At 40.1% G+C, this 25,585-nt stretch overlaps 2 protein-coding genes, 1 non-coding gene and 1 pseudogene across 4 annotated transcripts in view; 2 read left to right on the top strand and 2 right to left on the bottom strand.

The window, feature by feature from the left end:
• The window catches only part of LOC140638936 (cytochrome P450 3A12-like), a 72,859-nt gene extending 66,043 nt beyond the window's left edge, over positions 1–6,816 (bottom strand). For both annotated transcript variants that reach the window (XM_072837110.1, XM_072837113.1), the window contains exon 1: positions 6,408–6,816. The gene's annotated coding sequence lies outside the window, so the exon portion shown is untranslated. The remainder of the gene's footprint in view (positions 1–6,407) is intronic.
• LOC140638941 (putative olfactory receptor 1F12P) lies at positions 6,303–10,224 on the top strand. The gene is made up of 3 exons (XM_072837127.1): positions 6,303–7,519; positions 9,282–9,399; positions 10,012–10,224. The coding sequence occupies exon 1, from the start codon at positions 6,303–6,305 to the stop codon at positions 7,245–7,247; it is 945 nt and encodes a 314-aa protein (XP_072693228.1). The 3' UTR covers positions 7,248–7,519; positions 9,282–9,399; positions 10,012–10,224.
• A 3,012-nt stretch (positions 10,225–13,236) lies between these two features.
• LOC140639290 (U6 spliceosomal RNA) lies at positions 13,237–13,343 on the top strand. Its single transcript, XR_012036061.1, has one exon. It is a non-coding gene; the product is annotated as a U6 spliceosomal RNA (small nuclear RNA).
• A 3,605-nt stretch (positions 13,344–16,948) lies between these two features.
• On the bottom strand, positions 16,949–23,958 carry LOC140638948 (small ribosomal subunit protein mS33 pseudogene; annotated as a pseudogene).
• Between the last annotated feature and the right edge of the window lie 1,627 nt (positions 23,959–25,585).

Below are 25,585 nucleotides of genomic sequence, written 5' to 3'. Positions count from 1 at the left end.
AAGTAACAAATTAAACCACTTGAAGTAATAACTTTCCAGTAGAAAAACCCTAAGGAGATGATGTGTCTGGAGTCCAGGAGAATTGGGCCCAGCCAGACTCAAGGCAATTACTGTACATTTATATTTAACAATGCCCACTGAGTACTGCTCCCTAGAGGCCAAGAGCAGCCTGCAAATAATTCAAGTGTGAACCCCACACATCTTTCCTTGGCCCAAGAATCAGGGAATGAGCCCTGCTCTCTCTGCCTCCTTGCTCGTCCTGCCCTGTGTGGAACCCACACACTTGCTTTGCATCTTGTTTCCAATGGGGTCCAGGCTTGAGTCCCTGGCTCTAGGCTGCTGATGAACCATCTGCCCCTCCTTAGCAAGGAGGAGCAACTCAGGAGGAGGCAGCTTCCTTGGGTGGGATTGGCAGAAATCAGATCAACTGAACAGGTCAGTGATAATGTGGGGGAGAAGAAGACACCCCTCTCAATGCCCCAAAATATGTAAGCCTAATGACATCTACTCTTCCAATTCTCAAAGACAAGCAGTATCAGGGACCTATAAGGGACCTTGGAAACCATACAGGAATCCAATCCCATCACTTTACAAACTTCCTAAACTCACACAGCACTGGATTCCAGGATAACCTCTCAGTCCTGCCCTCATTCCCGACTATGAAGGCCTATCCAGTAATTCCAACACCTTCTAATGCTCATCCTTGGCAGAGATATCTGAAAATGTTTGTTGGTGCTCAGAAAAGCTCAGAAGCAGAGCAGATGACTGCCTACAATGGCCTAATTCTTACATCATGTTTAACATAAGCAACTTAGCAGGGAAAAAACTAGCAGAAATTATACCTCAAATTGTTCCCATCACATTCCAAATTAACATCTTATTTTTGTTGGTAGATGTACATGTCATCTATATGTACATGCTATCTTATGTTCTGCTCTTAAAGTCTATGCCATAGACAAATAACCAGAAATCAATACATTTTCCCTTTTTATATCTGTATAATATTCCATTGCATTGATATATCATAGTTGCAAAGCTAGACTTTGGGGTAGAATTTTAAAACTAATGTTTAAGTACTTGGTACAGTGTCTCCTATTGGGGATGTATTTATATATTATTAATAACATATCTATCTACTTACTTGGAAGCAAGAATTAATGAATTAATTAAACCTTTCAATTAAAACATATTTCTATTTTATATGTTCCCTTACTTTACTCATTATAATTTCCTTTGAACAAATATCTTATTTCCTAAGCTGAATTAAAATTCAAATACTTGGGCAGCCTGGTGGCTCAGCAGTTTAGCGCCACCTTCAGCCCAGGGCGTGATCCCGGAGACCCAGTTTCGAGTCCCACGTCAGGCTCCTTGCATGGAGCCTGTTTCTCCCTTTGCCTGTGTCTCTGCCTCTCTCTCTCTCTCTCTATCTCTCATGAATAAAATCTTAAAAAAAATAAAAAATAAAATCCAAATACCCAATTTCATCATTAGTGGGAATGAAATAACCATTTTCATTGCTTTTTTTCTTTTATTCTTTTTCTTGCTAATTATTTACTATTGATCCATCAGTAAGCAATTTACTAATTTTTGTGTGACATTCTGCAACTTTGCTCAGCTATTTTTAGCAGTGATTGCACTTATTTTAATAGTTTAGCTATGATAGATATTTTGCAAAAAGTTATGTTTTTATTTCTTTTTTCTTTTCAGATAGCTATCCCCAGCATTTCTAGCAAGATATTAAGCAAGGAATGAAAATAGAGAATACTCATATTTTGTTCTTCTTTTTATGGAAAAAGTATAAGTCTTCAATAAACATATTGACTCTTGATTTTAAATACCCTGCTTATCATATTTTTTAAAGATTTTATTTATTTATTCATGAGAGACACGGGGAGAGGCAGAGACATAGGCAGAGGGAAAAGCAGGCTCCCTGCAGGGAGCCAGTTGTGGGACTCCATCCCTGGACCAGGATCACACCCTGAGCTAAAGGCAGATGCTCAACTGCTGAGCCACCCAGGTGCCCCTGTTTATCATGTTAAGAAAAAAGCACAACTCCTGTTTTCAGAGCTCTAATCTATAAGGTTTTGATACATTTATTTTTATCTCATTACATTAGTTGGTATTTTATTTGTAGTAAACTAGGTTAATGGATTTCCTTGAGTCTAATGGATAATTCTTTTAATGTGTGGTTTTCTTGGCTTACACATTTTTTCTTTGGGGCATTTGCATCTATGTCTACCAACAAAATTGGTCTAAAATATTCTTTCCATTATCTTTGTTTAATGTGAGTTTAAAATCATATTTGCCTCTAAAAATGAATTGAAGAATAATAACAGAGTAATAATAGCCAAGTGAAGTGGGTGCCAACTGTGTGCAAGGCACTGTTCTATGCACCTTATGGGTATTTCCCCATTTAATGCTTGTAACAACCCCTGTACACAGATATTATTAATTCATTTTATAGATTATTACTACGTCATAACTTTCTATTTTTATACTTTTTATTACTGAGTTAATTGGTTCTTAGAGAGTTGGAATATTTTCTTCATTGAAATTAAATGCTTTCGGGCTCCCTGCAGGGAGCCTCCTTCTCCCTCTGCCTGTGTCTCTGCCTCTCTCTCTCTGTCTTTCATGAATAAATAAATAAAATCTTTTTTAAAAAAATTAAATGGTCCATTAGAAACTTTTGTAACTTTGCATTCCTTTCTGTTAGTGTTATATTCATGCTCTCTAATTCTTTTTGCATCTTTGGGGGTATTATGTATATTTGTAAGTAGTCATCTATTTCATTTGATAAGATGTATTAACCTCTAGCTGAAAATTATAGTCAACTCAAATATTAATCTTTTGTACTAGCTATTAAATTTTCCAAATCCTAACCTCATTCTCATTTGTTTATCAAAGCTGTTATTGCTTAATGACTCTTTTTTCAAAGAATCAATTATCAGACTTCTGCTTAAATTATTTTTCTTTCTACATCATTTGTTTTTAGTTTTATTATCTATATTTTAACTTGTTGTTTTCTTTTCTAAATTATTTAAGCAGAGCTAAATTATGGCTCAATCACTGGATAAAATTAAACATGAGAACTCCAAAGTCAAAGACAAGCATTTTATCCATACCTTGGACTCTCATAAAACAGGTCCAGTATTCCATCCAACACAAACCCCAGAGTTGTGGTGGTCACCAGACAGAGATGCAGGAGTGCCGCTGAAGCAAAACACAAGGCCAGTCTGTGTGCTGGCTGCCCATGGATCAGACCTAAACAAATAGGTGTCTGAATCCTGGTATGTATGACTTAGTGCAATGTGTCCTGCATTGTGCAGCCTGTACCTCCAGGGGTCTAAGTGGTGGCATTAGGTGGTTTACAAAGAGACAAGCAGCATCAAAACACACGATAAGAAAGTGATTCCTTTTTGAATTCTCCCTCAATCCTTCTGACTACCTCTCAGAGAAATCCTCAGGTGCTATTTTCCTAAATCCTCCCTAGGACTTTACAGTCTCCTTTTTTTTAACCAAGGAGGTTTCAGACTAAGAACTCTCTGCAGGTAATGGCAGCTAGCTAAAACTCAGTAAGTAATACTATTTTTTTATGTATTGTGAAGTACAAATTTCCATCTTTAACAAATGAATTTCAATTAACAAAACAATACTAATGAAACAATAATACAGATGATAAGTAAATATGAGTGACATTTGGGAGACACGAGGTTGGTATCAGGTGAAGGAGGACTATCTGTAAGGTCTCACTCAATCTCAAAGACATATGGTCACAAGGGGAACATTAAAAACAGTTATCCCTTCATTCAAGAACACATAAAAACATTGAGTGTCTGTCTCCTTTACTCCAGGTATGGTTCTAGAAACTGGGGATATAGTGACATATAAAAATAAAGCTTCTGCCTTCATGAGCTTATATGCTAGAGAAACAGAATGATAGATGATAGATGATAGGTAGGTAGGTAGATAGATAGGTGATAGATGATAGATAGATGATAGATAGATAGATAGATAGATAGATAGATAGATAGATAGATGATAGATAGATAGATAGATAGATAGGTAGATAGATAGATAGATAGATAGATAGATAGATAGATAGATAGATAGAATAGGTCAGAAGAATGAGGAGGACCCAAGAGCAAGAAACCACTGAGGCAGGAGAGGTGCCATGACAAAACTGTACTTTGAAACCCAGTGAGGAACATGTTTTCAGAAGGTGGGAGTGACCAACCCTGCCAAATAGAGCTTGTTGGTCTTAGTAAGATGGAGCCTGAGACCCAACCTCAGATGTGGCAATGGTGGCCTTGACTAGGGAAGTTACATGGATTGTGGGGAAGCATGAGAAAGGGGTTTCATGAGCAAAAGGGAGGAAGGGAATGGGGATATGGATACTGGCCACAGTTTGAGGACTTTTGTGGAAAGGGGAAATAGAGAAGTAAGCTGAAAGCCAGAGGGGAAAGTGAAAGTGGGTCAAGGGTGGATTTTTAAAATTGAGTGATGTTTTCATGCTGACAGGAATGATCCAGGAGGTAGGAGAAAGATCCTTTTCATTTTAAGTTAGATCTCTTAGCTTGAGTTTTCTTCAAAGAGGAGTACTTGGGAAGAGTACTTCCCTAAAAAGTGGCAGGTAGTAACAAGATATTTTTCTTCTCCCACACCTTTGGGGAAGTGGAGGATTGGAAGGAAAAGAGGGTGGTGTCACCTTGGTTTGAAGGGGGTAGTAGTCAAGGAAGGGATAGAGCTTTTGCCACTACACACACCATAGTTCCCAGTCTCAGAATATCTCTCTCCCAGTACAGGTGATCTTCTCCCCCCCATGTCCCTGCCCCATTCCACCTGCTCGACATGTCCCTTCCTCTGCCCCAGTGCTGGCCATTCCAGGAAGCCTTGACCTATTTACACAGATGTTCCAAGTCTAAGTTCACATGGTGGCACTTTTCAGTCTTTTGGAGAAATCAAAGCAGTGAAATTGAAGGAGCACGTTTATCTTCCACACCAAGGAATAGTTCTAAACACAGGCCAAGAACTCAACTGGGATCTGCAGCATAGTCAAAATCTCCATCACTCCTTTACCCTCCCCACCTGCACTGGTAAGTCCTTTCCTCCAAGCAAGCCCCACCTCAGCAAAATGGTGGGGTGGACAAAGGCAACCTCCCAAGATGATTTTCCCCTTGTCACTCCCTGTCTAGTTCCTGGCCATAATCACAGCCCCATGACTTTTCCAGATTGTTTTTCCCCATCAGCTCTTCCTCCATCTCCATCATCACACCGAGTCAAGTTCTTTCTCCCTCTCCTTCCCTTTTTGTGATTTATGTTCTTATAGTACCCAAATCCCAACTATATCTTGTGAAGCAGTAGAAAATAATTGACATTATATCTAATGAGACTTCAGCTGAGATCACACTGAACTATTATGAATTCTAGTTTAGTGGGGTCCTATTGTTTCCTTTTTGCCCACTCCATTCCTGTGGGCAATATTACACTTGCAGTTTCTCTTTATTATCTGCAGGGGCAACTCTTAAGCTCCAGAGGCAGATCCCTTCTGGGATAAACCCAAACGGAAGCGCTGGCTGAGCTGTCCCAGTCAGCAGGCTCTTCTGTCCAGGTTTGTTCTGACATACCCCATCCATATCATCATCACCAGGACCAAGGTGACCCAGAGCTGGTGACAAGTGGCAGCCAGGGCCCCCTAAGCCCCAGGCCATCTGTGACTGGGGGAACAAAGGAAGACAAAGTATGTACAAATAATACCCTCTCGTTCTATATATGTACCATGTGGTTCCAGAATTCTGTAGAGAAAGGGCCTTCAGGTGGCAATCTTATTGGGAGTAAGAAGAAACTGTATTTCCATAGTTTTTCGCTTACTAGTGAGACAACATTGAGTGCTCAAATCAAAAGATGAGAGCATGACATAAGTTTGGAGGGCAAAAAAACCAAAGCACTCCTTGTTTGTTGGTACCACTGAGTACCTGGCCATATGTCACAAGGATTCTCCTTAGAAGGATGTCAGATGGGGCTCTGCAGATTTTAGATCAGCAGCATTTTGTGAAATAATTAAAATAGTGAAATAATTAAAACCCTGACTTTGGGTCTGTTAGGGCCATAAGACTCCCTGGTCAAAGCTTTTCCTTTGGTAGGTGGAGAGCCTTCTTTGGAGTTTATACCAAATGAACAAAGAGATGTGAGTTGGCCAGATGTGAGTTAAGGGGTTGTAGGAGGGAAGGAGGGAGGCATGGGTGCCATCCCCTATTCCTTATAGCCTGTGCCTGTTCTGGATCTCCCAGCAGGACCAGCCAATCATGGAGGGAGAAAACCACACGAGTGTCTCTGAGTTCATCCTCCTAGGGCTCTCCAGCCAGCCTGAAAGGCAAGAGTTGATCTTTGGGCTCTTCCTTGTCATGTACCTGGTTGGGGCAGCAGGGAACTTGCTCATCATCCTGGCCATTGGCTCTGACTCCCTCCTCCACACACCTATGTACTTCTTCCTCAGCAACCTTTCCCTGGTGGATTTCTGCTTCATCTCTGCCACTGTCCCCAAGATGCTTGTGAATATCCAGATGCAGACCCAGTCCATTTCTTATGGCGGCTGCTTAGCCCAGATCTACTTCTGCATTTTGCTTGCCAACATGGACAACTTTCTCCTGACAGCAATGGCTTATGACCGCTACGTGGCCATCTGCCACCCCCTGCACTACTCCACTATGATGAGTCTGCAAATCTGTGCCCTGATGCTGGGAAGCTCCTGGCTCATTGCCAATCTCCACTCTCTGCTACACACTGCCCTCATGGCTCGGCTGGAGTTCTGTGCCAGCAACATCATCCCTTACTTCTTTTGTGACCTCATTCCCCTGCTCCAGCTCTCCTGTTCTAACACCCAGCTCAACCAGCTCATGATTCTGCTGGTGGGGGGCTTGATTGTCCTCATTCCTTTTCTCAGCATTCTTGTGTCCTACATCCGCATTGTGTCTGCTGTGCTCAAAGTCCCATCTGCCCAGAGCAAACAAAAGGCCTTTTCCACTTGTGGCTCTCATCTCACGGTAGTCCTCCTCTTCTATGGGACCATCACAGGGGTCTACCTGAATCCCTCATCCTCCCACTTAGCTGACAAGGATTCACTGGCTTCAGTGATGTATATGGTGGTCACACCCATGCTGAACCCCTTCATCTACTGCCTGAGGAACAAGGACATGAAGGGAGCTCTAAGAAAACTATTTGGAGTGAAGACTTTATCCTGTGGGCTGTGACAGCAAAGACCCCTCTCAGGACTTTTGTGCTGGGAAGGGGATGAGCCAGGGACAGGCTCCACATATAGAAGGCTGGAAGAACACAGACCTCATTGTCCTGGGTCTCCATGGCCAGGGAGTCCTCTCATCACTCCATAAATAATTTGCAAGTCCCTTCTTGGCCCCCCAACAGACTGCCGAGGGGCATAAACTCTCCCTTAAAGACAGAAACACTTGACAGATGAAAATTAGCTTTATCTGCAGAACTGCTGGAGAAGGCTCGTGTGAGAAAGGTGAACTCATAGGAATCTGTGCATGTGCTGATAGCCTGTGCCAAAGGGATGCTCTCTGGGAGCCCCATGCACCCCCAGTTCCGCAAATCCTTAACCCTCATGCATCCCAATTTCTAAACTCCTGTGCTACACCCCCACTTCCTCAACCACCATCTCCACATTCTGGGTTGAATCTAGTTCTGAGGACAGATTTGATTGTCCTCAAAGCTATCCCATTCTTGGCCTTGGATGCTGCTGGGTGGTGTTCCATACTCCAGGTACTTGCATCAGGAATGCCTGCAGCAATACTTCAGCTGAACACCTAAGCAGGCAGCAAGGGGTATGGTAGAGCTTGAAAGAACATTACACAGAAAGTCCTAACCACTGGTCACTAGTCCTGGCCCCATAGTGACTGGACATTTGACCCAGTCCATCTTAAATTCACCATTCTACCAAACACTATTTTTTTAGTCTCTACTTTTGTGGTTCCAGCATGCCCAACTTGCCCATTTCTTTTTTTTTTAATTTTTTTAATTTTTATTTATTTATGATAGTCACACAGAGAGAGAGAGAGAGAGAGAGGCAGAGACACAGGCAGAGGGAGAAGCAGGCTCCATGCAGGGAGCCCGACGTGGGATTCGATCCCGGGTCTCCAGGATCGCGCCCTGGGCCAAAGGCAGGCGCCAAACCGCTGCGCCACCCAGGGATCCCAACTTGCCCATTTCTATCAAAATTCTAGGTGTCCTTCAAGATCAGATAAAATACCATGTCCTTCATGAAGCCATCTCACATCTCCCCAGCTAAGAGAGAGAGAATTTTCTCTCCCCTGGAATGCCATATAATTCTAACTCTGTGCAACCCTTTTCATACCTGGCTTTGCATGATTCATGTTCACCACAACTCCACTCCAAGCAGGATGGTTGGGTCCTTTTTTTTTTTTTTGTATATTTTTTTATTGGAGTTCAATTTACCAACATAACACCCAGTGCTCATCCTGTCAAGTGACCCCCTCAGTGCCCGTCACCCGGTCACCCAATCCCCCCGCCCACCTCCCCTTCCACTACCCCTTGTTCATTTCCCAGAGTTAGGAGTCTCATTTTCTGTCACCCTTTCCCTATTTTTTTTTATAATCCCCTTATGAGTGAAACCACATAATGATTGTCCTTCTCCAATTGACTTACTTCACTCAGCATAATACCCTCCAGTTCCATCCATGTCAAAGCAAATGGTGGGTATTCGTTGTTTCTGATGGCTGAGTAATATTCCATTGTGTATATAGACCACATCTTCTTTATCCATTCATCTTTCGATGGGCACTGAGGCTCCTTCCACAGTTTGGCCACCATGGACATTGATTGGGTTCTTTTTAGATTTTATAGAAGGTCTTATTCATCTTAAGAAACTCATCTTCAGGGATCCCTGAGTGGCTCAGCAGGTTTAGCACCGGCCTTTGGCCCAGGGCGTGATCCTAGAGTCCCGGGATCAAGTCCCACATCTGGCTCCCTGCATGGAGCCTGCTTCTCCCTCTGCCTATGTCTCTGCCGATCTCTCTGTGTGTCTCTAATGAATAAATAAATAAAATCTTAAAAAGAAAGAAACTCATCTTCAGAAGACTCTATCACAGTGCTGGGTTTAGAATAATGACTTAATAAAAGTATCCTGCTAATAGATGCTGATGATGACCATGACATGGCATCATACACTGGAGAAAGAACACTTCAGTCCTTTCACTCCATGACTTAGTCTTAACCAATACTTTTATGTCTCCCCCTCCCCCTCCAAGGAAAAAGAACTACCAGGTCAGAGCCGGAAGAGTTCACTGGTGCATATTTTATGAAGGGCAGTGTCCCCTAAAGGGCCAGCAACCAGAGATGAACCCTCCTTCCTTCTGCCTGCTCCTGGTTAGTCCTCTTCTATTCATAGTCTGCTTGGAGTCCCCATTTTGAGCCCAGTCACCCCTCTTCCTCTATACACCATGCTGAGCACAGAGATCCTCAATTCAGATTTGGGGCTGAGACTGGGAAGTGAGTAGGCCTAGACTATTTTCCAGCTCACCTTTGACCAATGAGTCCACAATTGAGGTAACTGGTGTGACTCAGACACTAACAACATGGCTCTCTGGCTCAAAGTTTGCTATTGTTCTTTGAGCATATTGTTTCCTTGGGAGCCTTCAGGAGTTGGGATGATTGGCAGGGCTGGATATAGGCTCTCCTGGGTCTCTGATCATAAAACCACAGTAATAGCAAAATCTCACCTCAAACCTGTAAAAATTATGTGAAGAAAAGTTGATCAATCACCCTCACAGACTTGCCAGCATAAACCCAATCCCATGAACATACCAGAACATTAGTTTCAATTTAAAAAAATAAAGTGTTTAAGAAGTAAAAAAAACAAAATAGTTTTATTTTCTACATTTTAAAAATAGCATTATTAAGTACGACTGGTAGTAAAGTGGAAATATCTTCAAGAATAATGAGAATACATCAAGTTAAAATATGTTTCTCCTGATCCAGGAAGAGTCTGCCTGATAAAAGCCAAGGACCTTACATTTATGAGACTTTCTGTTGCCATGGAGACAGCATAGCTCTCCCACTTTGCTGTGCTTTACTGTCTGAATAAAGAGCCCTAACTTTGAAAAAAAAAGAAAAAGAATAATGAGAATAATAAATATTTCCTATACAACATTTTCCAAGTCACATATAATCTTTTAACATCAATACCTTCTTGTTCACCCTGGATGCCTTTTCCACATCAGAGGGCCACAGCTACTTTCACTTAACACATACAATTTGAGCTCAAATGACAACTCTGTATTGAGTACAATATTCTAGGCCCTGGGAATATATCAGCAAACAAAAACAAAGTTTCTACTTTCATGTTGCTGATGTTCCAGGGCATGGGGAGAAGAATAGAAAAAAAAAAAATATATATATATATATACATATAATATGTCAGAAAGCTCCAAGTACTATAAAGAAAAACATATCCAGGTTGGGGACTAGCAATTGATAAGGAGTGTAATTGTAGCAGGGTGGTGCTTCAAGTGGCTGTTGTGCAGAAACAAACCACCCAAACTTAGTAGCTTAAAATAACAGGCACCTGGATGACTCAGCCAATGAAATGTATGATGCTTAATCTCAGGGTCGAGAGTTCAAGCCCTATGTTGGGTGTGGAGCCTACTGAAAATAAAAATATAATAAAACAATAAAAAAATAAATAATGCTTATCTAACCAGGGCTATTACAGAGGTTAAGCAAGTTCTTGTATATAAAAGGCCTGTAATAACTAGTAGATACTCAGTAAATGTTAGTGAAAACAGTTTTTTAAAAATAACAGCAAACATTTATTTTATCTCTCATATTTCTGGGAGTGACTGAGTTGAGCTCAGCAATGCTCCTTCAGAGTCTATAATGTAGTTATAGACAAACAGGGTTGGGTTGCAGTTATCTTGAAGGATTCCCCATTCACATATCTAACGGTTGATGTTAGCTGTCAGTGAGGACCACAGTGAGGGCTGTCATTGCTGGAGTATCTATGTGTGGCCTGTCTGTGTGACATGGGCTTCCTCACAGCATGATGGTTCTAACCCAAGGGCAAGTATCCCAAGTACTGCTTTTCATGATGTAGTCTGATGAGTAACACAGCATCACTGACTTCATATTTTATTTGTTAAAAGTGAGTCACCAAGGCCAGACAATATTCAAGAGGAAAGGAATCAGACTTCTTTTTTTTTTTTTTAAGACTTCAATTCTTGACGGGAAGAATGTCAGAGAATTTGCAGACATGTTTTAAAAATATCACAGGTAGTTGGGAAAGGTCTCTCAAAACAGAAACTCACATGAAGAGAGAAAGTTGTAAAACGTCTTGAGAGAACAGGGTCAGGCACAGAGAACAAGAGCACAGTCCCTAAGAGGGAGCATTCTTGGCATGTTGACTAACGTGCTCCAGGAAGAACTGTTAGCTATAAATAAGGTCTTTGGCTTTTACTCCAAGAAGAAACGCCTTTGGAAATTTCTGAAGAGAGAAGTGACATCATCTTATTTATATTTCCTAAAGATTGTCTGTCTGGTTCTTATACGGTGAAGAGGCTATAGAGTAGAAAGAATAGAGGCAACTCCCTGCTGAAGTAGTCCAAGAGAGAATATGGTGGCTTGGACCTAAAGTGCTGGAGATAGTAAGATGCTGCTAAACTGTGTGTGGTTTGAAATAGAACTGATGGAATTCACTGATGGTTTGGATTTGGGGTGTGAGAGAAAGGGTTCTAGGCTTTTTGGCCTGAGCAACTGAGGAGATGCAAGATCTATCCAATAAGATGAGGGAAAAAAAAAAAAAGACGTTTGAATGGTAGAGAGAAAACAGAGTTGGGTTTTGTGATAAGATTGAGATGTCTACTTGATCTTCAACTGAGTAGTTGTATCGTGAGTTAGAACTAATGAGGGAATTCAAAGCCTCCTGGCTTCCCCGCCACTATGTGACTGAAACAGCTCTCACCATTTTCACCAATGATTCTCCAAGTTGATAAAGCCAATGCACATTTTTCAGCCTTTTTTTATTAGTGCTAAAATATATGGATAATACAAAATTTACCATCTTAAACATTTAAGATGTCCAGTTCAGTGGCATTAAGCACATTCACATTATTGTGCAGCCACACAACCATCCATCCATAGAACTCTTCATTTTCCAGGATGCCTGGGTGGCTCAGTGGTGGAGCATCTGCCTTTGGCTCAGAGCATGATCCTGGGGTCGGGTTCAAGTCCCATATCAGGCTCCCTGTGAGGAGCCTGCTTTTCCCTCTGCCTCTCTCTCTCCCTCCCTCTCTCTGTCTCTCATGAATAAATAAAATCTTAAAAAAAAAAAAACTCATTTTCCAAAACTGAAACTCTATATCCATCAAACACTAACTCCCCATTCCTTTTGCACCCAGCCCCTGACAAACACCCTTCTACTTTCTCTCTCTATGAACTTGAATTCCATGTAAGTGGAATCACACATCACTTGCCTTTTTATTTCACTTAGCGCAATATCTTCATGGTTCATCTATGTTGCAGCATGGCAAAATTTATTCCCTTTTTAAGGCTGAATAACCCATTGTATGATCAGACCACTTTTTGTTTATCCACTCATCCACTGATAGACACAGCTTGCCTCCACCTTTTGACTATTGTGAATTAACACTGCTATGAACATGGGTACACAAATATTTCTTTGAGTCCCTGCTTCCAGTTCTTTGGGGGTCTATATCCAGAAGAAAATTTGCTGTGTCATAATGATAACTCTAGTCTTAATTTTTTGAGGAGCTACCAAATTGTCTTGCAAAGTACTTTTCGCATTTTATATTCCCACCAAATGTGTACAGGTATTCCAATTTCTCCACATCCAAACTAAGAGCTAAAAAAAAAATTTTTGAGATCTCTGTTAAACATCTTCAGTGAAAAGTTGCACATCTTTTGCTATCTCTCTCTATTTTGAGGTTAATCTAATTCTTTTTTTTTCTTTTTTGCTGTTATACTTACTAAATTAGGAAAGGAAAATGAAATGCAAGGATATAATACATGGAGTAAAGATCCAATGTTGAGACAAAGTATCAGTGTGTTCTGTATGAATGGAGTTATTCTGACCATGATATGGTCTATACAAGTGGAGGTCTAGGAATGGATCTCCCCTTTGATGGCACCCAGGGTCAGCTCCCAGTAAACAAATAAGTTAGATGGGACAATGAAACAGTTTGGATAAGTGTGCTTGCTTAAACAGTGCTTATACTAAAAGTGGAATAATACAGAGAAGATTAGCATGGTCCCTGTGCAAGGATGACACACAAATTCATAAAGCATTCTGCATTTTTGTAGGGAATAGTTGAATCACTATATTGTATACCTGAAACTAATTTAACACTGTATGTTAACTCATTGGAATTAAAATTAAATTAAATTATATTAAATTATATTAAATTAAATTAAATATGGAGAAAAGATCCAGGGGGTGAGAAAGATAAGAAGAGTTATTTTTGCTATCTCTGTATAACAAAGGACACAATATCTTTTGTGATGGCTTCTCCTAACAAAGTAACAGCCAAATCTACAAATGGCCCTGCACTCACTCCTTCCCTCCCTTATCTTCCTCTCCCTGATCTTTTTCCTTCAAAAAATCAAGACATCCCTTTACTTTAGTCAGGCAAGAAAGAATGATACCTTAAGATATTTTACTAAGAAGCCAAGGTAAAATAAGGGGAAACAACACCTCATTCAAAAGAAAGGAAAAGGTTTTTTTTCTTGGATAGAGATCTAAACTATCCAGAATCCAGTCTACTGCTGAACTCAACTTCTGGATCAGGACTGATTCTGTCACAGAAGCTGTACTCTTTTCCAAACTCTTCTGTATCATTTCAGTGGTCTCTCCATCAATGTCCTTGATACTTTCCAAGTCGTCCTCTATAGTTATATAGAACAAAGACTTACCAGTTTACTTAAAAGGATACTCTTAAAGATCTTTTATGGACACAGATCTCAGAACAACTTACAGATATGGTTCTGTTAAAGAGTTCCTAACGAGGGGTGCCTGGGTGTCTCAGTGGTTGAGCATCTGCTTTTGGCTCAGGTCATGATCCTGGGGTCCTGGGATTGAATCCCACATCAGGCTCCCTGCTCCATGGGGAGCCTGCTTCTCCCTCTGCCTGTCTCTGCCTCTCTCTGTGTGTCTCTCATGAATAAATAAATCTTTTAAAAAAAATAAAAATAAAGAGTTCCTAACAAATCCTCTGTGACACTCAGACTCTCTCAGCTGCATCACACCTGCTTTGCTGCACTCTTCACACCCAGCCCAGCACCTAGTCAGAGATAAGCACAACCTCATCTACTTCATGACTGAAGCATTTTTCTGTTAAACTGCACCCTTGGGATGCCCAGAGGAAAGTGCTTCAACCACCTTACCCATTATGGAGACATAAAAGTGAAGTAAAGCAATGGCGACCAAGAAAATTGGGGCGGGAGGTGGGTGGATGGCCACTACAGATTCATTAAGGAAATCTGTATTAAGCACATTTATTAAGCTGGGCATCATGGTGAGTGCTGAGACAAAGTAGTGAGTGGATTTCTGACCAAAAAAAAAATCAAAATCAAACTATTTTTCTAGTAAAGATATTAAGATGTAAGTATCCTCTATTTTTGAAGAAATTCCTGTGCTGTGGCTTCAATCATTCAAATAATACTTTGCTATGGAAGGTCATTCCTTGCTATTCCTTCCTACTTCAGGACACGTTCCAATGTTGGAATGAGTACTCTGGTGAAGCCACATCTTCCCCACAATAGAGCTATCATTCCTGGAATTTATGTACATTATTATCACCTGAGGGGTTGCATAAAATGAAGATTCCCTGTGGACAAGCATTCCATCCACAAATACATTTTAAACAAGCTCCCCAGGTGATTTTGATGTTAAATGGGCTTCGAAGAATACTGTAGAATCTCTGTTGAGAAGCATTATTAAAAGATAAACTGAGGTGGGATCCCTGGGTGGCGCAGCGGTTTGGCGCCTGCCTTTGGCCCAGGGCGCGATCTTGGAGACCCGGGATCGAATCCCACATCGGGCTCCCTGCATGGAGCCTGCTTCTCCCTCTGCCTATGTCTCTGCCTCTCTCTCTCCGTGTGACTATCATGAATAAATAAATAAATAAAATCTTTAAAAAAAAGATAAACTGAGGTATATTAAAAATGTTAAAGTATTATCAGTATGTTTAATTTTGTTATTAATTGGCTTATATAATTGGGGGCTCCCATGCTAAGGGATTATTCACAATTATTAGATCTTCTTGTTGGATAGGCCCCATTAATTATGATATAGTGTCCTTCCTCATCTCTTATTAGTCTTTGGCTTAAAATCTAATTTGTCTGATATAAGGATTGCCATCCCAGCTTTCTTTTGATGTCTGTTAGCATGGTAAATGGTTTTCTACCCCCTCACTTTAAATCTAGAAGTGTCTTTGTGTCTAAAATGATTCTCTTATGGGGCACCTGGGTGGCCCAGTGGTTGAGCATCTGCCTTCGGCTTGGCTCGGGGCATGATCCTGAGGCCGTGGGATGGAGTCCCACATTGCGATCCTTGCCTATCCTTCTCCCTCTGCCTATGTCCCTGCCTCTCTGTGTCTCTCATGAATAATCTTTAAAAAATAAAATAAAATAAAATGAGTCTCTTGCAACAGCATATCAATGAGTGTTGCTTTTTTATCCAATCTGATATCCTGTGTCTTTTGATTGGGTCATTTAGCACATTTACATGCAGAGTAACTATTGAAAGATATTTAGTGCAATTTTATTACCTGTAAAGTCATTGTTTCTGTATATTGTCTCTCTGTTCCTTTCTGATCTATGTTACTTTTGGGCTCTCTCTTCAATTAAAGGATCCCATTTAATATTTCTTGTAGGGCTGGTTTGGTGATCACAAATTCTTTTAGTTTCTGTTTGTCCTGGAAGATCTTTATCTCTCCTATTTTGAATGACATGCTAGCTGGATAAAATATTCTTGGATGCATATTCCTCTCATTTAGCACACTGAATATATCATGCCAGTCTTTTCTGGCCTGCCAGGTCTCTATGGATAGATCTGCTGCCAGTCTAAAGTTTCTATCCTTGTAGGTTACAGATCTCTTTTCCCCGAGCTGCTTTCAGGATTTTCTTTGTTTCTGAGATTTGCAAGTTTCACTATTATATATTATATGTCAGGGTGTTGATCTATTTTTATTGATTTTGAGGCAGTTCTCTGTGCCTCTGGGGTTTGTATGACTGTTTCCTTCCCCAGATTAGGGAAGTTCTCCACTATAATTTGCTCCAGTATACCTTCTGCTCCCCTCTTTCCTCTTCTTTTGGGAACTCAATTATTATAATATTGTTATGCCTTATGGCATCACTTATCTCTCAGATTCTCCCCTCATGATCCAGTAGTTGTTCATCTCTCTTTTCCTCTGCTTCTTTATTCTCCATCATTTTGTCTTCTATATCACTAATTCTCTCTTGTGCCTCATTTATCCTAGTAGTTAAGAGTCTCCATTTTTTATTGCATCTCATTAATAGCCTTTTTTATTTTGACTTGATTAGATTTTAATTCTTTTATTTCTCCAGAAAGGGATTCTCTAGAAAGTGCCTTCTATGCTTTTTTCAAGCCCAGCTACTATCTTTATAATCATTATTCTGAAATCTAGTTCCAATATCTTACTTATATCCATAATGATTAGGTCCCTGGCAGTCAGTACTGCCTCTTGTTCTTTTTTTTTTTTAAGATTTTATGTATTTATTCATGAGAGACAGACAGAGAGAGAGAGAGAGATGCAGAGACACAGACAGAGAGAGAAGAGGCTCCATGCAGGGAGCCTGATGTGGGACTTGATCCTCGGACTCCAGGATGACACCCTGGGCCGAAGGCAGGTGCTAAACTGCTGAGCCATCTAGGGATCCTCTGTAGCATTTAAACAATTTTATTTATGTAATGATATTAATCTTTCACACAAGCCTCAAAGTTCCATGAGGTAGGGACTGTTTTCTCTTGCTAACCATGGTATTACTAGGGCCCCAGTACCTTATGTACAGCAGGTCGTGTACACTCAGTACTCTCTTAGCAGGTACAGCCTTTCCCCCAAATCTAGCTCAGTAGATACTACTCTCCAAGGAGAGTGGACGGTTCAGAAACTTTGTGAGCTTGGTGGTGGAGACAGTGGTTGAAGGGCCAGAGGGATGGCAGAGGTAAGGGCTGGTGTAATGGGATCCTGGGGAGATGAAACGATGCTCATTTAATGAGTCTCCTCCCATGATCCCAACCTTCCATTCCCACCCCAAATGAGTCTGTCTTGAACCACCTATGCATTCATTTCTCCAGAGAAAGAGGTAAACCTCACAGTATAAAACCAAAGCCAGAATAACTTTGCAGAATTAGAAAGTGTCCAAGGAACCAGTTACAACTCAACTGAATTGGACTTCAACACAGAAATGATCGTGTTCCTCCAAATACTCTTCAGTCTCAGAAGCTCACACTCCTCCAGCAAGTAGAAAGATAAATACACCTTCTTCTGTGGTCAGCTGCTGAGGAAGAACTTTTCTCTTCTGATGGACCAGCACTATTTCTTTTTTGTGGCTCTTTTCCCTTCTCCTTTCCTAGGTGTTCCTTTGCCACAAAGCTTCTTGAGACGCAGCTGCTCATCCTTGAAGTCCTGATGCTCATCTCTATAGAGGCCAAGAAAACGTAGTATCCCCAACGAGTGCAAAATAAGTGTTGTGATTTGGATACCAGTCATAAGTCTCCTTCCTCTTGGCCAAAGGCTGCTTGCTAAACAGTTTCACCACTTTCATTGATTTGGAGTCAGTAGGCCTGGCAATTTCACCCAACAGGCGGGGGCTCAGACAAGTCATGCGCAAGGCATATTCTGAAAGGGAAGACATTTCCTGAGCAGCAAGAGGCCCTACTCGCGACCTTCCTCTCCCACGCACCCCTCTCCCGGAAGCCCTCTTGTTCTTTTTTAAGGTGAGTTTTTCCATCTTGTCACTCAGTCCAGAGAAGAACAGGAGAACAAAATACTAAAATGGCAACAACAACCCCAGAGAAATATACACTAAACAAATCAGAATGGACTCAAAACTGAAAAATAAAAGTTTTTAAAAAATTATATATATAATGTGTGTGTATATATATATGTACATATACATACATATAATTTTTACATATATATATATATATCAGACAGTTGAACAGAATAGCGCAATACACTGGATCCTGTGTGTATTTTGGTCCATTTGTTAGAAAACTAGATCCCAAAATTTTAATAAAAGAAAAATTTATATATGTAAAAAAAATTAAATACAATGAAAGGATAGAATATAACTGCAAAATGAAATGAAAATTTAAAAAGATTTTTTAGAAAGAGTTGATGAAATAGGAAATTGGTTGAAAAGGGAAAGAGAAAAAAATTAAAATTGAAAGACTAAAGAACCATGGGGGGAAAAAGACCCATGAATTCTATATGCTTCATTCCCTAGTGCTGGATTTCTGCAGTTTTCAGTGATTGGTAAACTTGGTCTTGGCTGGATGTTCCTGCTGATCTTCTGGCAGAAGAGCTTGTTGTGTTGGTTCTCAAATGTCTTTGCCCAAGGCAAAATTGCACCACCCTTTCCAGGGGGCCAGGCTAAGTAATCTATCTGCACCAGATTGCTCTATGTGGCATTTGTTTCCTCCCCACTCTGCAACGGACAGATTATCTAAGCTGAGGATCAACAAAGAAACAAGGGCTTTGAATGACACACTGGACCAGATGTATTTCACAGATATATTCAGAACATTTCACCCTAAAGCAACAGAATACTCATTCTTCTCAAGTGCACGTGGAACAGTCTCCAGAAGAGTTCACATACAGGGTCACAAATCGGGTTTCAACCGGTGCCAAAAGATTGGGATCATTCCTGCCTATTTTCAGACCACAATGCTTTGAAACTGGAACTTAATCACAGGGGGAATATAAAAATAGTGAAAGGGATTATAGAGGAAAGGAGAGAAAATGAATGTGAAAAATCAGAGAGGGTGACAGAACATGAGAGACTCCTAACTCTGGGAAATGAACAAGGGGTAGTGGAAGGGGAGGTGGGCAGGGGGATGGGGTGACTGGGTGACAGGCACTGAGAGGGGCACTTGACAGGATGAGCACTGGGTGTTTCCTATATTTTGGTAAATTGAACTCCAATAAAAAATATACAAAATTAATTAATTAGTTAATTAATTAAAACAAGAGGAAATTTGAAAGAATTCAAATACATGGAGACTAAAGAGCATCCTACTAAAGAATGAATGGGTCAACCAGGAAATTAAAGAATTTAAAAATTCATAGAAGCAAATGAAAATGAAAATACACTGTTCAAAACCTCTAGGGGGATCCCTGGGTGGCTCAGTGGTTTAGCACCTGCCTTTGGCCCAGAGCATGATCCTGGAGTCCCGGGATCGAGTCCTGCGTCAGGCTCCCCGCATGGAGCCTGCTTCTGCCTCTCTCTCTCTCTCTCTCTCTCTCTCTCTCTGTCATGAAAAAATAAATAAAATCTTTAAAAAAAAACCTTTAGGATGCAGCAAAGGAAGTCCTAAGAGGGAAGTGTACGGCAATACAAGCTTTTCTCAAGAAATAAGAAAAGTTTCAAATACACAAGCTAACCTTACACTTAAAGGAGCTGGAGAAAAACAGCAAATAAAGCCTAAACCCAACAGGAGAAGACAATTAATAAAGATTAGAGCAGAAATCAATAAAATAGAAACCAAAAGAACAGTAGAACAGATGAATGAAACTAAGAGCTGGTTCTTTGAAAGAATTAATAAGATTGATAAACCTCCAGCCAGACTTATCAAAAAGAAAAGAGAAAGGACCCAAACAAATAAAATCATGAATGAAAGAGGAGAAATCACAACCAACAGCGAAGAAATACAACAAGAGAAACAATAATAAGAGATATTATGAGCAACTATATGCCAACAAATTAGGCAATCTGGAAGAAATGGATGTATTCATAGAGATGCATAAACTACCAAAACTGAAACAGGAAGAAACAGAAAACCTGAACAGACCGTAACCAGCAAGGAAATTGAAGCAGTAAAAAAAAAAAACCTCCCAACAAACAAGAGTCCAGGCCCAAGAGTCCAGGGGAATTCTACTAAATATTTAAAGAAGGAATAATATCTATTCTACCGAAGCTGTCTCAAAAAATAGAAATGGAAGGAAAACATCCCTGATGAACATGGATGCCAAAATACTCACCAAGATACTAGCCAATAGGATCCAACAGTACAATAAAAGGATTATTCACTACGACCAAGTGGAATTTATTCCTAGACTGCAAGAGTGGTTTAACACTCACAAATCAATGTGATATGTTACATTAATAAAAGAAAATACAAGAACCATATGATCCTCTCAATAGATGCAGAGAAAGCATTTGACAAAGTACAGCATCCATTTTTTATTAAAAGTCTTCATAGTGAAAAAAAAGTCTTCATAGTGTAGGGATAGAGAAAGCACACCTCAGTATCATAAAAGCCATCTACAAAGAGCCCACAGTGAGTATCATTCTTAATAGAGAAAAGCTGAGAACTTTTCCCCTAAGATCATGAACATAGCAGGGATGTCCACTATCACCACTGCTGTTCAACATAGGACTAGAAGTCCTAGCCTCAGTAATCAGACAACAAAAAGAAATAAAAGCATTCAAATTGGCAAAGAAGAAGTTAAACTCTCCCTCTTTGCAGATGACAGGATACTCTATATGGAAAACCCAAAAGACTCCACTCCAAAATTGCTAAAATTCATACAGGAATTCAGCAAAGTGGCAGGATATAAAATCAATGTCAGAAATCAGTTGCATTTCTATACACTAACAATGACACTGAAGAAAGAGAAATTAAGGAATTGGTCCCATTGACAACTGCACCCAAAATCATACGATAACTAGGAATAAATCTAACCAAAGAGGCAAAGGATCTGTACTCTAACAACTACAGAACATTCATGAAAGAAACTGGGGAAGACACAAAGAAATGGATAAATCTTCCATGGATTGGATTGGAAGAATAAATATTGTTAAAATGTCTGTGCTACCTAGAGCAATCTATACATTCAGTGCAATCCCTATCAAAATACCATCGACATTTTTCACAGAGCTGGAACAAATAATCCTAAAATTTGTATGGAACTAGAAAAGAGCCCGAATGGCCAAAGGAATGTTGAAAAAGAAAACCAAAACTGATGGCATCACAATTCCAGACTTCGAGTTCTATTACAAAGTGGTAATCATCAAGACAGTATGGTACTGCACAAAAAAAGACACATAGATCAATGGAATAGAATAGAGAACAGGAGCCATGACTCTATGGTCAATTAATTTTTGACAAAGCAGGAAAGAATATCCAATGGAAAAAAGACAATCTCTTCAATAAATGATGTTGGGAAAATTGAATATGTAGAAGAATGAAACTGGACCATTTCCTCACACCATACACAAAGGTCAACTCAAAATGGATGAAAGACCTACATGTGAGCCAGGAATTCATCAAAATCCTAGAGGAGAACATAGGCAGCAACCCCTGTGACCTCAGCTGCACAACTTCTTGCTAGACACATCTCCAAAGACAAGGGAAACAAAGGCAAAAAATTAACTACTGAGACTTCATCAAGATCAAGCTTGTGCACAGCAAAGGAAACAGTCAACAAAACTAAAAAGCAACCTACGGAATGGGAGAAGATATTTGCAAATGATATATCAGATAAAGGCCTAGTATCCTAGACCTATAAAGAACTTAGCAAACTCAACACCCAAAAACAAATAATCCAGTCAAGAAATGAGAAGATATGAACAGACATTCCTCCAAAGTAGACATATAAATGGCCAACCAACACATGAAAAAATGCTCTATATCACCTGGCATCAGGGAAACACAAATCAAAACTACAATGAAATACTACTTCACACTAGTCAGAATGGCTAAAATAACAAGACAGGAAACAACAAATGTTGGCGAAGATGTAGAGAAAGGGGAATCCTCTTGCACTGTTGGTGGGAATGCAAGCTGGTACAGCCACTCTGGAAAACAGTATGGAGGTTCTTCAAAAAGTTGAAGAGAGCTACTCTATGACCCAGCAATTGCACTACTGGGTATTTACCCCAAAGACACAAATGTAGCGATCTGAAGGGGCACCTGCACCCCAATGTTTATAGCAGCAATGTCCAAAATAGCCATACTACAGAAAGAGCCCAGATGTCCACCGACAGATGAATGCATAAAGAAGATGTGCTATGTATATACAATGGAATACTACTCAACCATCAAAAAGAATAAAATCTTGCTGTTTGTAACAATGTGGATGGAACTAAAGGATATTATATTAAGCAAAATAAATCAATCAGAGAGGGACAATTATCATATGATCTCACTCTTGTGTGGAATTTAAGAAACAAAACAGAGGATCATAGGAGAAGAGAGAAAAAAAAGATAAAATCAGAAAGGGAGACTGAAGGTTGCTGGAGGGGAGGATGGTAGGGAAATGGGGTAACTGAGTGAAAGACCTTAAGGAGGACATGTTATGTAATGAGCACCGGGTATTATGTAAGACTGATGACTCACTGACTTCTACTTTTGAAACCAAAACACATCATATGTAATATAAGAAATAGTGAAAGGAACTATAGGGGAAAGGAAGGAAAATGAGTGGAATAAATTAGAGCGGGTTAAAAAACATGACAGACTCCTGGAAATGAACAAGGGGTAGTGGAAGGGGAGGCAGGTGGGGGGATGGGGTGACTGGGTGATGAGCACTGAGGAGGGCACTTGAAGGGATGAGCACTGGGTGTTATACTGTATGTTGGCAAATTGAACTTCAATTAAAAATATATATAAATATATATCATATGTTAATTATTGAAATTAAATAAAAATTTTAAAAATGTTGTGAGTTTGAGCAAAAATCTATTCCTATTAGACAGTACCAAACCAGAAGTGGCTAGGAGCACAGGAGGTAATAGCAAAACATTTAGAAAGATAAGAAGCAAAGCAAAGACACTATTTAGCTATAACTTAAGGTTGCTTTATAGGGGAAAGCCTAGTTGGCTATCTGTGATTGTTCATCCTTATGTTTCAATTTATTACCTTGAGGCATTGACAGGTTTAGGTTTTGTATTGCTTATATGGGCTGTCAAGGCATTAAAAATCCCTAATGGCAAAGAATCTATACCCTAAAAACTACAGAACACTTCTGAAAGAAATTGAGGAAGACACAAAGAGATGGAAAAATATTCCATGCTCATGGATTGGAAGAATTAATATTGTGAAAATGTCAATGTTACCCAGGGAAATTTACACATTTAATGCAATCCTTATCAAAATACCATGGACTTTCTTCAGAGAGTTGGAACAAATTATCTTAAGATTTGTGTGGAATCAGAAAAGACCCCGAATAGCCAGGGAAATATTAAAAAAGAAAACCATAGCTGGGGGCATCACAATGCCAGATTTCAGGTTGTACTACAAAGATGTGGTCATCAAGACGGTGTGGTACGGGCACAAAAACAGACACATAGATCAATGGAACAGAATAGAGAATCCAGAAGTGGACCCTCAACTCTATGGTCAACTAATAATCGACAAAGCAGGAAAAACTATCCACTGGAAAAAAGTCTCTTTAATAAATGGTGTTGGGAAAATTGGACATCCACATGCAGAAGAATGAAACTAGACCATTCTCTTACACCATACACAAAGATAAACTCAAAATGGATGAAAGATCTAAATGTGAGACAAGAATCCATCAGAATCCTAGAGGAGAACACAGGCAACACCCTTTTTGAACTTGGCCACAGCAACTTCTTGCAAGATACATCCATAAAGGCAAGGAAAACAAAAGCAAAAGCAAAAATGAACTACTGGGACTTAATCAAGATAAAAAGCTGCTGCAAAATAAATAAATAAATAAATAAAAAATAAAAAGCTGCTGCACAGCAAAAGAAACAGTCAACAAAACTAAAAGACAACCTACAGAATGGGAGAAGATATTTGCAAATGACCTATCAGATAAAGGGCTAGTATCCAAGATCTATAAAGAACTTATTAGTGCAGCCCAGGTAGCTCAGCAGTTTAGCGCTGCCTTCAGCCAGGGCATGATCCTAGAGTCCCAGGATCAAGTCCCACACCGGGCTCCCTGCATGGAGCCTGCTTCTCCCTGTGCCTGTGTCTCTGCTTCTCTCTATCTCTGTCTGTCTGTCTCTCATTAAAAAATAAATAAAATCTTAAAAAAAAAAGAACTTATTAAACTCAACAGCAAAGAAACAAACAATCCAATCATGAAATGGGCAAAAGACATGAACAGAAATTTCACAGAGGAAAACATAGACATGTCCAACAAGCATATGAGAAAATGCTCTGCATCCCTGGCCATCAGGGAAATATAAATCAAAACCACATTGAGATACCACCTCACACCAGTGAGAATGGGGAAAATTAACAAGGCAGGAAACAACAAATGTTGGAGAGGATGTGGAGAAAGGGGAACCCTCTGTACTGTTGGGAATGTGAACTGGTGCAGCCACTCTGGAAAAATGTGTGGAGGTTCCTCAAAGAGTTAAAAATAGACCTGCCCTACGACCCAGCAATTGCCCTGCTGGGGATTTACCCCAAAGATACAGATGCAGTGAAACGGCAGGACACCTGCACCCCGATGTTTCTAGCAGCAATGTCCACAATAGCCAAACTGTGGAAGGAGCCTCGGTGTCCATCGAAAGATGAATGGATAAAGAAGATGTGGTTTATGTATACAATAGAATATTACTCAGCCATTAGAAACGACAAATACCCACCATTTGCTTTGACGTGGATGGAACTGGAGGGTGTTATGCTGAGTGAAATAAGTCAATCAGAGAAGGACAAACATTATATGGTCTCATTCATTTGGGGAATATAAAAAATAGTGAAAGGGAATAAAGGAGAAAGGAGAAAAAAATGAGTGGGAAATATCAGAGAGGGAGACAGAACATGAAAAACTCCTAACTCTGGGAAATGAACTAGGGGTGATGGAAGGGGAGGTGGGCGGGGGGTGGGGGTGACTGGGTGACGGGCACTAAGGTGGGCACTTGACGGGATGAGCACTGGGTGTTATTCTATATGTTGGCAAATTGAACACCAATAAAAAATAAACTTGTAAGAAAAAAAGAATATGTGGTCTATGTATACAATGGAATATTACTCAGCCATTAGAAACAACAAATATCCACCATTTGCTTCGACGTGGATGGAACTGGAGGGTATTATGCTGAGTAAAGTAAGTCAATCGGAGAAAGACAAACATTATATGGTCTTACTCATTTGGGGCATATAAAAAATAGTGAAAGGGAATAAAGGGGAAAGGAGAGAAAATGAGTGAAAATATCAGTGAGGGAATGTGAACTGGTGCAGCCACTCTGGAAAACTGTGGAGGTTCCTCAAACAGTTAAAAATAGACCTGCCCTACGACCCAGCAATTGCACTGTTGGGGATTTACCCCAAAGATACATATGCAATGAAACGCCGGGACACCTGCACCCCGATGTT

The sequence above is a fragment of the Canis lupus genome, chromosome 8 (genome assembly GCF_048164855.1).
Source record: "Canis lupus baileyi chromosome 8, mCanLup2.hap1, whole genome shotgun sequence".
In the NCBI taxonomy this organism is placed as follows: domain Eukaryota; kingdom Metazoa; phylum Chordata; class Mammalia; order Carnivora; family Canidae; genus Canis; species Canis lupus.
The sequence above is the reverse complement of the archived record's forward strand: the minus strand, read 5'-3'. Positions and strand labels throughout refer to the sequence as shown.

Excerpts from the sequence above, each read along its gene's own strand:
- LOC140638941 (XM_072837127.1), top strand. The coding sequence starts at position 6,303 with ATGGAGGGAGAAAACCACACGAGTGTCTCTGAGTTCATCCTCCTAGGG.